The 12,997-nt window shown below is 45.4% G+C and overlaps 1 protein-coding gene across 12 annotated transcripts in view; it reads right to left on the reverse strand.

Annotated features, from left to right (window-relative positions):
* The window catches only part of LOC111852306 (CSC1-like protein 2), a 33,254-nt gene that overhangs the window by 1,556 nt on the left and 18,701 nt on the right, over positions 1-12,997 (reverse strand). For all 12 annotated transcript variants that reach the window (XM_023828074.2, XM_023828082.2, XM_023828070.2 and 9 more), the window contains 17 exons: positions 12,325-12,467; positions 11,901-11,952; positions 11,685-11,793; positions 11,035-11,105; positions 8,991-9,071; positions 8,054-8,177; positions 7,498-7,631; positions 6,257-6,391; positions 5,958-6,111; positions 5,661-5,767; positions 5,418-5,504; positions 3,282-3,347; positions 2,875-3,037; positions 1,987-2,092; positions 1,223-1,390; positions 275-390; positions 46-120 (listed from right to left, as the gene is read on the reverse strand). In XM_023828074.2, the coding sequence (XP_023683842.2) occupies positions 46-120; positions 275-390; positions 1,223-1,390; positions 1,987-2,092; positions 2,875-3,037; positions 3,282-3,347; positions 5,418-5,504; positions 5,661-5,767; positions 5,958-6,111; positions 6,257-6,391; positions 7,498-7,631; positions 8,054-8,177; positions 8,991-9,071; positions 11,035-11,105; positions 11,685-11,793; positions 11,901-11,952; positions 12,325-12,467 (1,891 nt within the window). The remainder of the gene's footprint in view (positions 1-45; positions 121-274; positions 391-1,222; positions 1,391-1,986; positions 2,093-2,874; positions 3,038-3,281; positions 3,348-5,417; positions 5,505-5,660; positions 5,768-5,957; positions 6,112-6,256; positions 6,392-7,497; positions 7,632-8,053; positions 8,178-8,990; positions 9,072-11,034; positions 11,106-11,684; positions 11,794-11,900; positions 11,953-12,324; positions 12,468-12,997) is intronic.

Here is a 12,997-nt window from a genome sequence, read left to right on the forward strand (position 1 = left end):
ATATTTAGGAATTGGCCTGAACACTAAGAGAACACCAACACTCACTGCAGTCTTGCTTGTAGGTGAGGTTGGCTCCACCTGGCCATTTTCCACCCCGTCCACCTCCTCAGTGACGGCGATCTGAGGGAGAGTACAGCTCTCAAAGATCCACATACATCTGGCTAAAAGCATCGCCCCCCCGCCCCCCCCAGGTCTCGCAGTTAGCAGAGATAATCGACAGAAAGGCAACTGTAAACACATTGGCTTTGGGGCCTGGTGAAAGGTGAAGCCGCACCTTGTAGTTGTGAGCGCTGAGGTACTTGAAGTGTCCGAAGCAGACGTGGGAGAGGCACACGATGATGGTGGAGACCAAGACGATCATGGTGACCACAGTTGTGGGCGCTGCGGGGCCTGTCAAAGACAACGGAAAATACCACTGAGTAAGGCACAGAATCAGAAGGCATTAGAAGGTACTCAAGGTTCACACTTATTTCACTACTGCATAGTGTGCCAGTCTAGTCAAAAGCACAACAAACAGCTATCTTGTTAAGAAGATAGATTGTCCTCAGAAAGTCTTGGGACACTTTCTTACCTCAGTGAAAATACTGCAAATTTATTGGTTTATTGGTTAATTCATTTGTTTATAAATATAAATCACATTAGAAACAACTAGAACTTTTAAGCAAACAATTTATTTAAAGTAATAAAATGAAACCCAAATTATAGTTTTTAAAAGAGCTGTTCTCAGTTAAGTTCATAGAGAAACAGGCTCATTGGGTATTAAATTAGTAACACCATTGCAATAACACAAAACGCCAAACCTTTGTGTTTACCATCCCTTTGGGAGCCTGTGACTACACTTGCAATTAATAACAAAATGGCAAGAACAGAACTGAATAAGTCTGTCAAAAAAAATACACTTAATATAAAGAAAACATCTGTGTGGAAGATATATGCAAATATTGCTTGTCAATGGAGTTTTGTTATGAAACCAATAAATTTGCAACATTGTTACAGAATTATGCAAGCGTGCCAGGCTTTGGGAGCTATTGACTTCTCTCCAAAATGTTGTAGAAATGTATAACAAGCTGAAATTACCTAAGGATCATCTCAGAGAACAAGCACTTGTCTAATTATAAAAGACCTTGAACGGAAACTCAACAGTTAAAACACGCCCAACTAAAGGTAACCATGGGAAGAAATGCACCAATCGGGTATGATCACCCAGCCCTCAGAAACTCACCTGTGCGCACGGTGGAGAAGAAGAGCAGCCAGAAGAGGCAGAGGATGGGCGCGGCCACCACCTGATTGACCGCGCCGGAATGGATCTTCTTGTCCAGCTTAGAGGGCAGGTAGGCATAGTACATGTTGTATCTGTCCACCAGGTGCTTCAGAAGCATGTACATCAGACCTGGAAGGGAGCCAGGATGGTAATCAGGAGGAGCTCAGCACTTTCTTACCCACAATGCACTTTTATAGATCTTACTCCTTCTAGGGTTCATATACAAGCAAACATTTCACAGTAATATTAATGTGACCTTGGCTTGTACAGCAGTGTTTCACAACCCAGCCCCCAGAGACCCGCAGACAGTCCTACCAGGAGCTGGGAGGCAAAAACATGGACTGTCTTTGGGTCGCTGAGAAACGGGTTGGGAAAACTGCCCTAAAGAATTAACTTTCATTTGTATTTATATTTATTTATGTGGAAATTAGCGGGAGAACATTTCAAACTGGATTTAAGGAAGCACTTCTTTACAAAGCGTGTAGTCAGAGTGTGGAATAGTCTTCCTGATAACGTAGTGCAAGCTGAATCCTTGGGTTCCTTTAAATCAGAGCTAGATAAGATTTTAACAACTCTGAGCTATTAGTTAAGTTCTCCCCAAGCGAGCTCGATGGGCCGAATGGCCTCCTCTCGTTTGTATAGTTCTTATGTTCTTAGAAATAATGATGCTCGTTTAAGGACACAGACAGAATGGTGGATGATGGGCTTGAGGTGTCGAGATTCACCGAAGGGGACGATGATGGGGCAGGTGATGCTGTAGGTCATGACCACAGTGAAGATGCACATCATCCAGGCGTAGGCCGCCCCGAACTGGAACTCGTAAGCTTGGTGCTACGGGACGGAAAGTGGCACATTGGCTGAGGACTCCAGCACAAACGCTACCTGCAACTAGTGTGGGCAATGGTGGCTTAATGGTTAGACAGCACTTGTTATTGAAAGATTATTGGTTTGGATCCCTGACCAGCAAGGCACCACTGAGGTACCCTGAGCAAGGTACCGCCCCCAAGCACTGCTCCCCGGGTGCTGAATTAGCTGCCCCCTGCTATGTCACGAAAGTCACATATGGGTTAAATGCAGAGGAGTGGTGTGTCAACACTGACCACCAAATTCTAAAAAATTCTGAGCATGACTTTTAAGGTTTAGCAACAGATGTGTGACCACCAGCAGCAGCTAAACAGATCCAGCAGTCATTTTTCTGACAAAAAGGTTTGTCAGTAAAAACCTGTTAATGGTTGTTGATAGCGGGGGGGGGGGATAGGGCAATCTAACAAACCTGCAAAGATGGAGAATGTGCCTTTCTTTGGTATGAGACAGAACAAGTTTGCCAAGTAAACCATGGTATTTCTGCTTGGTGCATTTCCTTATTTTGTGGTACCTCTGTAAACAGGTACCCTCCCCTCCCCCCCCATGACTTCCTATATTAACAAAATAATAACATCTGGCTCAGTTGAAGAGACCTTTTATCTTAATCCCAGTACCCAATACAAACACACACACACACTTCTTTGCTGATAAGCCCTTTGTTAAGGTCATGAAGTGTTTATGTTGCGCCTGCAGATCTAAAATATTTCAAATACTTCACATTTTAACGAAGCAAGGCACGGAAGGCTCACCCTCTTGACGTTGCGTCTCTCGGCCGCCGAGCTGGCCAGGCACAGACGGATCATGTACATAAGCAGACCTGGGATGCGTAACAGATCCATGGCGTTCCCGATGAAGGCCGAAGCGATCACGTAGTTCACGAAGAAGGCCCCGTTGTCCGGGAGGAAGACGCACCTGCAGAAGACAGCTTGGTAACCGGCGGCTCCTGTGTGCATCGTGCTGGATACAGCTTAAAAAAATATTTTTGCTACATGTTCTGTGATTCTGGACTCAAACTCTGATCTGAACTGGGCCCAGAAGTGCTCAAGTGTGTAAAATTGGCTTGAAGAATGTCTTAAAGGGGCAGCATCTTCTTTAAAATGCCACAAGTAGGTGTGGAAGTGATTGAAACAGGAAGGTTAAACGGGATTTTACTCACTCCAGTCTGACTTTACCATCCTCCACCAAATTCTTGTCAAACAGCCACCGGAAAAAATAGTCAAGACTGCAAAAAAAAGGACACGCAAAAGGATAAACGAATTTCTACATCTATAATGAGGTTGTAGCATGATTTTTGACTTTAATTAGTTTGAAGGGTAAGTTCTGGGTGACAACAACAGACGAGCACCAGGGGGGTATTCCAGAAAGCTTGGTTAACTTACCATTTGGTAAATCTTAACCTCTGGGTTGATATACCCCAAACCCGCATACCATGAGTATGTCGGTTCCAAAACACCTGAGAGGAATAAGTTCAATCAACCTCCTACTGGTTACCCAGAGTTAATGCGCGTGCACCGTGCATAAATAAAGACGTTTTCGATTGATCGCCGATTTCACGAGTCAGAATGGAAAATCAAAGTGAAAAAAAGAGAGCGGCATACTTCACAGAGGCGGAGTTGGAAGTTTTAATGCACGCATATGAGGAATTCAAGCCAATAATAATGAAAAAAAGCAATACGGCTGCATCGGCTAAAGAAAGAGTTGGCTTGGCAAAAAATAACGGACAGAGTAAATGCGTGTGTATTAAATTGCAAATTTGACATCGCCTCCCCTTTTATTATAATGCAAAATAATTAAACACATAACCCTTCCGCATCCCTTTTACTGTTAAATCACTATGAAAGCATTTACTTTTCCTGCCATTCATTTCTTTAGGTTAAAATAACAATGTGTATCGACTAGGAATATATGGTTTCTTATTTAATAAGGTGTAATCCTTCTGGAGACAGAAGAACTTTGAGCCAAGTCAAAATGAAACACAAAAACATTCTGCAAAAGGGTAATTGATTACACGATCACTTAACTATTTATTAAACACGATTTAGTATATTCTTTCTGTCATGTAGCTAATAGAAAAAAGGCTGAAGCCCGTCTAACTGGCGGGAGCCCACCACCACCTCCCCTCACCCCATCTGAGGGCAACCAGTGGTAACCAGCATTGTACTGTCCTGTAATGATTACCTATAGTTAGTGGAAAAAAGTAATGAGTTTGATGATTTTAACAAGGCAAAAAATTAAGGATACAAAATCAAGTTACCTGCACATTGATACTATGAATAGATTTCCTCCGCTATCTCGCTGTACTTGTATAGTGACAATAAAGACATCTATCTATCTATCTATCTATCAACATAGTCTCCCTCATTTATTGAAGGAGCTTTAATAGGAATGTAGGTGCCATCAATGCACCCAATTATGAATGAATGAATGAATGCCTTTTATTGTCACTATACATGTATTACATGTATTCCAAATTACATTTGGAAACCCTGAAATAGAAAGTCATATAGGGAAGTATCAAGTGTGTGTGTGTGCAGGATGAATACATGTAGGCTATAGATATAAATAGTATGACTATATATTAAATATGCATCATAGATTTTACTACAAAGTACAAACCTACCACTCTGTGGAATTCCTCTTTAATAACACGCAGAGCTTTATGGACAGGGAACTGTATAAACGTGTGTAAGAAGTGTTAAGTACCAGACATACTGTGCGAACGGCTCTACACACAGTTGCCTTTCCTATATGCTCTGCGTCGCCCATATTGTACAAAAAATGCCCTGACGCAAAAAACCGAAGTGCTATGCACAGAATGTTTTCTGTGCTAAGCGCAGACCCGCGGTTTGGGTTTGTGACATTTACAATATGCGGTTTCAAGAGATGTTAAGTAAATGAACGATTCTTTTGAAAACTGATAACGCTTTTTCAAATAATCATTAGGAAATGACAAGACATCAATACGCGGTCTTATAACTCTCTCCCGGCGAAAAAAACCTTGTATAATTTATGCCTCCAAGTTCACAGGATCGTCATCAAAAGGGCACGCCATGCTCAGTAACCTTCTGCAACAAACTTACCCTGGAACATAACCTGCTCAGTAGCAGGTTATCTTCAGAGAGTAAGCTGCTATGGTTACGTACATACCCAGAAAGTTAACCTCCGTTTTTGGAACCGAAAGTTGAGGTTATCCACTAACTTACCCTTAAACTTACCCGGGTATGTCACATAACCTGCTTTCTGGAATAGCCCCCAGATGTTGCTGTAGCTGTTGTGAGCAGGCCGGCAATACCTGGTAAGACCCAGAGAGGGCAGCAGTAGGACCATGACGATCAGGAATGTGTAGCACTTGTGCATGGTAGTCCTGTTCTCCCCTGACCTGTAATGGAGATGCAGAGATGACACACCACAATCTGAAAGAGCAGAAGTTCTGGAACAAATCTGTCCCAGTGAGGCCTTGGGGCCGATAAAGACCTAGAAGCCAGAGAACACCTCTGGTTTCTATGGAAACCCAATGTTTGTGAGCCTAGCCTACCTGGTCCAGTGGGCCTCAAAGAAGGCAGAGTAGTAGACAATAGTGGGGAGCAGTGCGGAGAACGACCACAGCAGGAGGGTGGGGAAGAACTGCGTAATGATGGGAGTCTGCGGGGGAGAGGGTCACACACGGCAGCTCAGTTACGCCTTAGCGCATGGACTTATGGAGCTCAGAGAAGGGACTCACTCAGCAACACTAAGGTATGATCAAAAGTCCAAGACATTCAGAAGTTCAGATATGATGATCTGGATGAATAAAGCACTTGAGAGCCCATTAACAGGAACAGACTCAACTTACATTAAGGTACTCCACAGGCTTGGTGACGTTGAACTTGTCCATGGTGGAGATGATGATGGCCGGGGTGGTGAGGAAGAAGAGCAGGAGGAATAGGATACAGTTGATGACCAAGCAGCGCAGCCACCAGGAGAAGCCACCCAGGGATAAGTGCTCCCTGGAGACATGGAAAGAGGCGGCGGATCCAGCCAATCAGATGCATTTTCACGACGTCATTGTTTTGGAACGTCAGAATCAGGAAGCAATAAGAGGTCGACCAGGACTCAGGGGTCTGGGGAGTACTGGGGAGGCGGGCGGCTTACCAGTAGACGTTCTGTGGGTCGGGTGCGTAGGTTACGGTCCAGTTGGTGATGTGCAAGCCCTCGCTGAAGGAGGAGGTTTTGGGCTCCCGGCAGATGCAACCCTGACACTGACAGGCATTAAAGTCTTTCAGAATCCTGGGGGGGGGGACATTGGGATCAGGAAGAGTTCACCCCCGGGAATAAACCCACTTTATTTGACACCCTGCAGTTGGTATGAACCCCCTATAGGTGACTGTCTTACAAAACTTTCAAGTCGCCGAGCGGCTGATCAGGGGAAAGTTAACCTGCCCGGTAATAATCTACAACTAAACCTGCCGGCCGGTAATAATCCAAGGGCCGTTCCTTCGGTTTAATCCTCTATTCAACATCTTCAAACATCCGAAGCATTAAACATCCTACGAGTCAGATCATGAAACATCCGTAGGATCCACAAGTAGTTTCCAAGGCAATAATCCGTAAAGCAAAAACACATTCACTGACATTCGTGATTATATCAGCGTTTATATTCGTGATCATATGTGCGGTCTGGAAAAGTAGGCTTACCAACCATCACCCACTCACTACCGCTTTCACCTAACGAGCGGTATTACAAATTACTGCCGTCACCAATACCACGTGGCCCAGCGTGCGCAATTACGTAAAAGACCCCGCCTACCTTGGTCTCCTACACCCCCCCCCCAAAGTAAATACAACTTAATCCACCCCAGTATATTTGTGATGGTTAGGCCGCAAATTCTTTTTTTTTTTCTTTTTTCTTTTTTTCATTCATGAGTGGAAAATTCAAATACAAATGGTGCATTTTAATTTTCATTTTGGCAGGATTTTTGCACATAGACTTTGAAAAGTAAACAAAGTGGAGAGTGCATTTTCATTTTATTTTTTTGCAGAAAATACCTCCCCATAAACAAGTCAGTTAACATGACAACCAAACTGATTACAGCAATCTCCTGAGATGCGACTAGGCAACGGCTGCAGATGGATCCCAGCCAAAATTCCACAGGAATGCTTGGTTGTGATGAGAGAGAATTACAATGTTTCAGTTACTGCAGTGTTTCCCAATCTGGTCCTCGGGGACTCAGACGGCTGACATTTTTGCTCCCCGAGGTGGGAGGGAGCAAAAACGTGCACTTTCTGCAGGTCCCCAAGGACTAGATTGGGAATCACCGAACACTGCTGCTGAACAGTGTTGCTATACTAAACAGGTCGGTGCCAGAAATGCAGGCATAGGACAGGAGACTTGCCTGGCGGTCATGGATTCGTTCTGGAAGGTGACAAAGGCCATGCCCAGTGGCTTGGTGTTGATCTTCTCCCTCTCATTCTTGCACTCTTCCTTCAGCTTGGCCTCTAGCTGTGTGTAGTAGCTCACAGCTTCCACCTGACAGCAGTCAGAATGGAAAAAAAGGTTGAAATATGGGCAGGACTCATTTCACAGCTAAAATGTCGTGAGAAATGGAAAGAGGATGTGTTATCTATGCAATGGTTTTCCATTTTTAGCATGGGGGGGAATCATAATGGGACAGCAACCTGCATTTTTTAGTTCAGCTGGATTCTGCAGTACCAAAAATCGAGGGGGTGGGGCCTAATGGCTTTGATGTCACCAATTTTGACTTGCATTTATTGATGAGCACTTTCTGTTCAACAAATCCAAAGCACATGCCGCAGGAAGACAGACAGGCAAAAAACAAACACAGAAACCAACAACCACATAAACTAACAAACACACAAACAAATGAAAAAACAGAGGAAAAAGCCCTAAGAGGTTGTGGCTCATGAGCCCCCATGAAAGCTGGGCCTCACCGGCTGGCAGCTCCCCATCACGCAGCAGCAGAGGTGCCCGCATGGCCTGGGGTTGATCATGGTGAGTTTCTGTGCTCGGTTATTCAGATCCAAGTAGTACTTCTTGCTTCGCTCAGCCTTCTTCCTACAGACCACATCCACTGGTCAGCCTGGTGGCCAGGGCACAGGCTCCGCCCACAGACATGCCACACCCATGCCGGTCAGCCCAGGGCACAGGCTCCGCCCACAGACATACCACGCCCATGCCGGTCAGCCCAGGGCACAGGCTCTGCCCACAGACATGCCACACCCATGCCGGTCAGCCCAGGGCACAGGCTCCGCCCACAGACATGCCACGCCCATGCCGGTCAGCCCAGGGCACAGGCTCTGCCCACAGACATGCCACGCCCATTCCGGTCAGCCCAGGGCACAGGCTCTGCCCACAGACATGCCACACCCATGCCGGTCAGCCCAGGGCACAGGCTCCGCCCACAGACATTCCACACCCATGCCAGTCAGCCCAGGGCACAGGCTCCGCCCACACACATACCACGCCCATGCCGGTCAGCCCAGGGCACAGGCTCCGCCCACACGAACATGCCACGCCTACACCCATCCTCCTGAATTCAGAGTGTTTCACACATCTGTACAATCGTCTTAAGGAATCCCCAGAGATGACTGGGAGATTGAGCAGACCTGAGACTAATTAGCATAATTGTATTGGGTGGTCATAGGAAGCACTGAAACCCGGGTTGGGTGGGAGAGAACAGTGCACCTCTACGACTTAGAGGCCTACATATCCGCCTTCTGTTATTGGGCTGCGATCCAACACATCAACCACGCACTAGAGATACTGAAAACTATTCAAGAAGCATATGAGGCAAGGATATCAAAGAGAGGGTAAAGACCTGACTTTGTCTACTGTGACATTGACAGCAGTGACGTCGGCGAGTGGTACCTGTCCGAGTTCAGGGACATGAGCTTGGCCACATTGTAGCAGATGCGTGCCTCCAGCACTGCGCAGCTGTCATAGGCGTCCCTGTGCCAGAAACACAGCGTTAGCAGACTGCACAGACCCGGCAAGTACGCTTAAGCTACCCTACCACCTTCCTCAGTGATGTCACACATACGGGAAGTCACATGATCAGGCATTTACTAATCACATTAACTGAACTACAACACTGATACAAAGCTGTGCTAATAAAATACAATCCTCTCATTCGTAAAACAGTAGCAAATATTCTTTGCTCCTTATTGCCATTTTGTTCTCCAAGAGCTAAAAAGACAATCAGGGACTAAGTGAATAAGACAATTCAAATTTAATGCAATTAGAAATGAAAGTGAATTGTTTTTATTAATTATTCTGTTTAGGACGCAAGGTCAGTTAAATATATTCCAAATTAAATGGATTCGGACAGCTCAATCAAGTCTAATTAAGGATGCATAGCAAGAGCCGGGGGGAGAGAAACACAGCACCCCTCCGAAAAAAAAAACATTGGCTTCGCCTCTCAGAGGACTTGCACGATGCCAAGTATTCAGTGGTGCACATCACAAAGTAACAGGGGGCTCACGATGAAAGTGATAATCCTGCATTAATTACTCGTGTTTACTGTAAACAGGCAACACAGCTGGAAATGCGGACTTTCAATGAGCATTTCATATCTTAATTAGCACCAAACTCAATTATAACTTTCTGCAGCACCAAAATCCAGTTACTATAAATATCATGATTATTATAATAATATATATATTTTACTTCCAATGGAACCCAAAACAGAAATGTGTCACAATACAAGCAGGGTTTATTTTCTATGGATATTGGAAATTATCCTCTGATTACCAAAAATGACAATAATATCAAGTGGAATTAACACACAGCACCAGGCTATACACAGCTATGAATTATGGGAAAGCAGATCTACCTTCCGAGTCACATGTCATCATACACCGACCCCATTGCTCAGCACCACAGCGAATGGTTCAAAACCATTTATAGTCAGACAGAAGCATGAAGTGTCTCCATGAGAGAATTGAAATGAACGCGCTCGAGAGAATCATACTGATGTTTCCACAGTTTCATTTGCGTTTTATGCAGGACAAGTTTGCAGTTCGGCAGCCTTAAGATCCGCGCAAAAATCAGTCATTCCAACGTGCCCTTGATTCCAAGCATATTTCCACATAATACGCCTCACATCGTTTCCCGGTATTTTACGGGTGCACAATACACAGTCCTGCATGAAAATGAAATTACATCATAATCTAATGGTCTGTCAACAAGACAACAGCCGTTTGTAGGGCCTTAAGCAGGAACACGCGACTCGCCTTTGCTGGAATTCACTACAGAATATTCACGGAAAATACTGCTCGTCTTGTTTAGGGAAGCCGACTTGGCCTGTCTCGAGTTTAATTTCCTCACAAGTATCATTAAATGGTGTCAGTCATACATGAAAACCATAGACACTGATAAGACATTTGTCATTTTAATACCCATTCATTATCAGCGCCTGCCATCTTCCAGTAGTGCTTACATCACGGCTGTTTAAGTCACGGTTCTTAAGGGCAGAGCACTGCTGATTTCCCAGCAGTCCTTTACCTGTGAGCCAGGTGTGAGACCACTGGCCAATCAGAATCAGTAATTAAACTAACTATCTGGGAGAACTGAAAACAAGGCCTGGATTTGGAATCGAGGGCCAGATTTGAAGAGTCCTGGCTTGCACGCTTAAATCTAAGGATTCAGATTCAGCAAAATCCATCATATTCAGGTTACTGGTTCATAAAGTGTGTCTCTCACGGCCATCTTAAAATGCAGGAGTTGACTGAAGTAAAAGATCAGAGGAAAACAGAAGAATCCCGACACACAGAACTCAAGGTCTGAACCAACCTCACACTGCAGCAGGACCCCCAAGGAAAAGACACCCGAGGGCAACCATGAGCCCTTCATCTACTCACTCAGACCGGGACCGTGAGACCCACAAGCTCAATGCGGTTTCTCAGGGACTCACTCAAAGTGCCGCTTAAGGTCGGTCTCCTCAGCGTATCTGGAGATGCCGTTAATAAACAAGGTGCGCTTCACCTAGAAAAGAAGACGACGTCCATAAGCCACCGAGCTGAGCTCCACGCTCCTTCAAAGCACAGTACCCATTTGGTGGAGCTTCGGCTGGAAACTCTCGACGTTCATTTATTACTATAAAAAAGTGCATAATTTTCCTGTGTCAGAGATCAGACTCTACAAAAACTGCCAGTTCTTTAAGCAGGCAGGGGATACAGGACCAGTCCGATTCCTGCTACGGTGCCACATCGAGCAACGACACAGTTACGACCATCATCCATTCTTCAATTAGGTAAACAAAGTCAGTGATCAGGAGAGTCTCCCAGATGGAACCTTGGACAGTCCATTTTTTTAAATAATAAATGTAATTAGTCTAATTTTGTTTAACTTAACGTACATATTTATGTTAAAAACTGGGTAAAAGCACACATTCACATTTGTAGAGCTGAGAATTTAAAATTATTTTAATTATCTGGGCCAATAAAATTAGCTTGGTGGACCAGTAATGGCCCACAGACGGCCCAGACCGCCGCGTTTGCTCATGTCTATAAAAGGGCTTCAAATGCGCGACATGATCCTTGCTGGCAAGCGAGTCTCGCTCACCAGGTCGTCCTCTTTGTACTGCATCTTGGAGGTGTGACGCCTCATGCTGTAGACCGTCAGCAGCAGGTACAGGAAGGCGAAGGTTGTGTGCAGCCACAGCAGATTGTCCCTGCACAGGATGAAAGGGAAATGAGCCCGACTCGTGGCGTTCTGGCAAGTTCCACACGAGTCTGCTAAACTTGCGGGTGCCCTTTGAAGTATGACCGCTGCCCTCACCCAGATTTCAGGTTGGCTATGGTCGTCCTCCCAAAGCTGTATGCGTTGTTCTCTGTTTGATAGGGAGGGGAAATAAATGAAAGTGTTTAGATGAATCTAATTTCAATCATTATTGCATCCATACTATAATAGGAATTGTAAATAAACCAGAGAAGGTACTTGGTAGTGGCTGAAGATCCATTCAAAAATCAAATATGTACCAATATACCCCCCCGTCTCACTTTTACAGTCCAACTGGGCATCCACAACAAAAACAGTGTAAAAACCTATGAGGGTTTAGTTACTGAAGCCAGTGAGAGCCTTTTTATAATAATAATAATTAATTACGCAAAAACTAAATAAGTACTGCTTTAAGTACTGTACTGGGCAAGTTCTTGGAAGTCAAGAGTTCCAACAGCCAGACAATCACAAACCACCAACTCACCCAGCAAGTCTCCTGAGAAGTTGACGGGCAGTACAATCCCCACGGACAGCACGCCCACCACGACCAGCAGCCCAATGATATGGCGCTGGAAGGACAGGTAGTGGACCGCGTCCTCACCACATTTGTCTCTGATCTCCTCATCCCTGAGAAGGGGCAGGGCAGGCAGGCAGGGGGCGGGGCGGGGCAGACGGACAGGGGGCAGGGCAGGCAGACAGGGGGCGGGGCAGGCAGACAGGGGGCGGGGCAGGCAGACAGGGGGCGGGGCAGGCAGACAGGGGGCGGGGCAGGCAGACAGGGGGCGGGGCAGGCAGACAGGGGGCGGGGCAGGCAGACAGGGGGCGGGGCAGGCAGACAGGAATTTATCATCATGGGAGATCCTTCATGCCTGAGGCACATTAGTCATAGAGACAAAAAGTTCAAAAAAGATCTAAAGTAACCAGCATATTCTACTGATAAAAATCATTCCGTTTGAATTTTAAACTGTTCTGTCATAATTCCATCCATACATTAATGCCCAATAGTTTACTGAGCATTGAACTTGGGGCAAAGTATGTACCCTTAAGCAGATCTTTGACTACTATGGGTTATCAACAACCAAACCAGCAGTGAGAAGCCTGCCTCACCAGGCATTGAAAAGGTTAAGTTAACCATATGCATTTTGGTTTTGAAGTGA

The sequence above is a fragment of the Paramormyrops kingsleyae genome, chromosome 3 (genome assembly GCF_048594095.1).
Source record: "Paramormyrops kingsleyae isolate MSU_618 chromosome 3, PKINGS_0.4, whole genome shotgun sequence".
Lineage (NCBI taxonomy): Eukaryota > Metazoa > Chordata > Actinopteri > Osteoglossiformes > Mormyridae > Paramormyrops > Paramormyrops kingsleyae.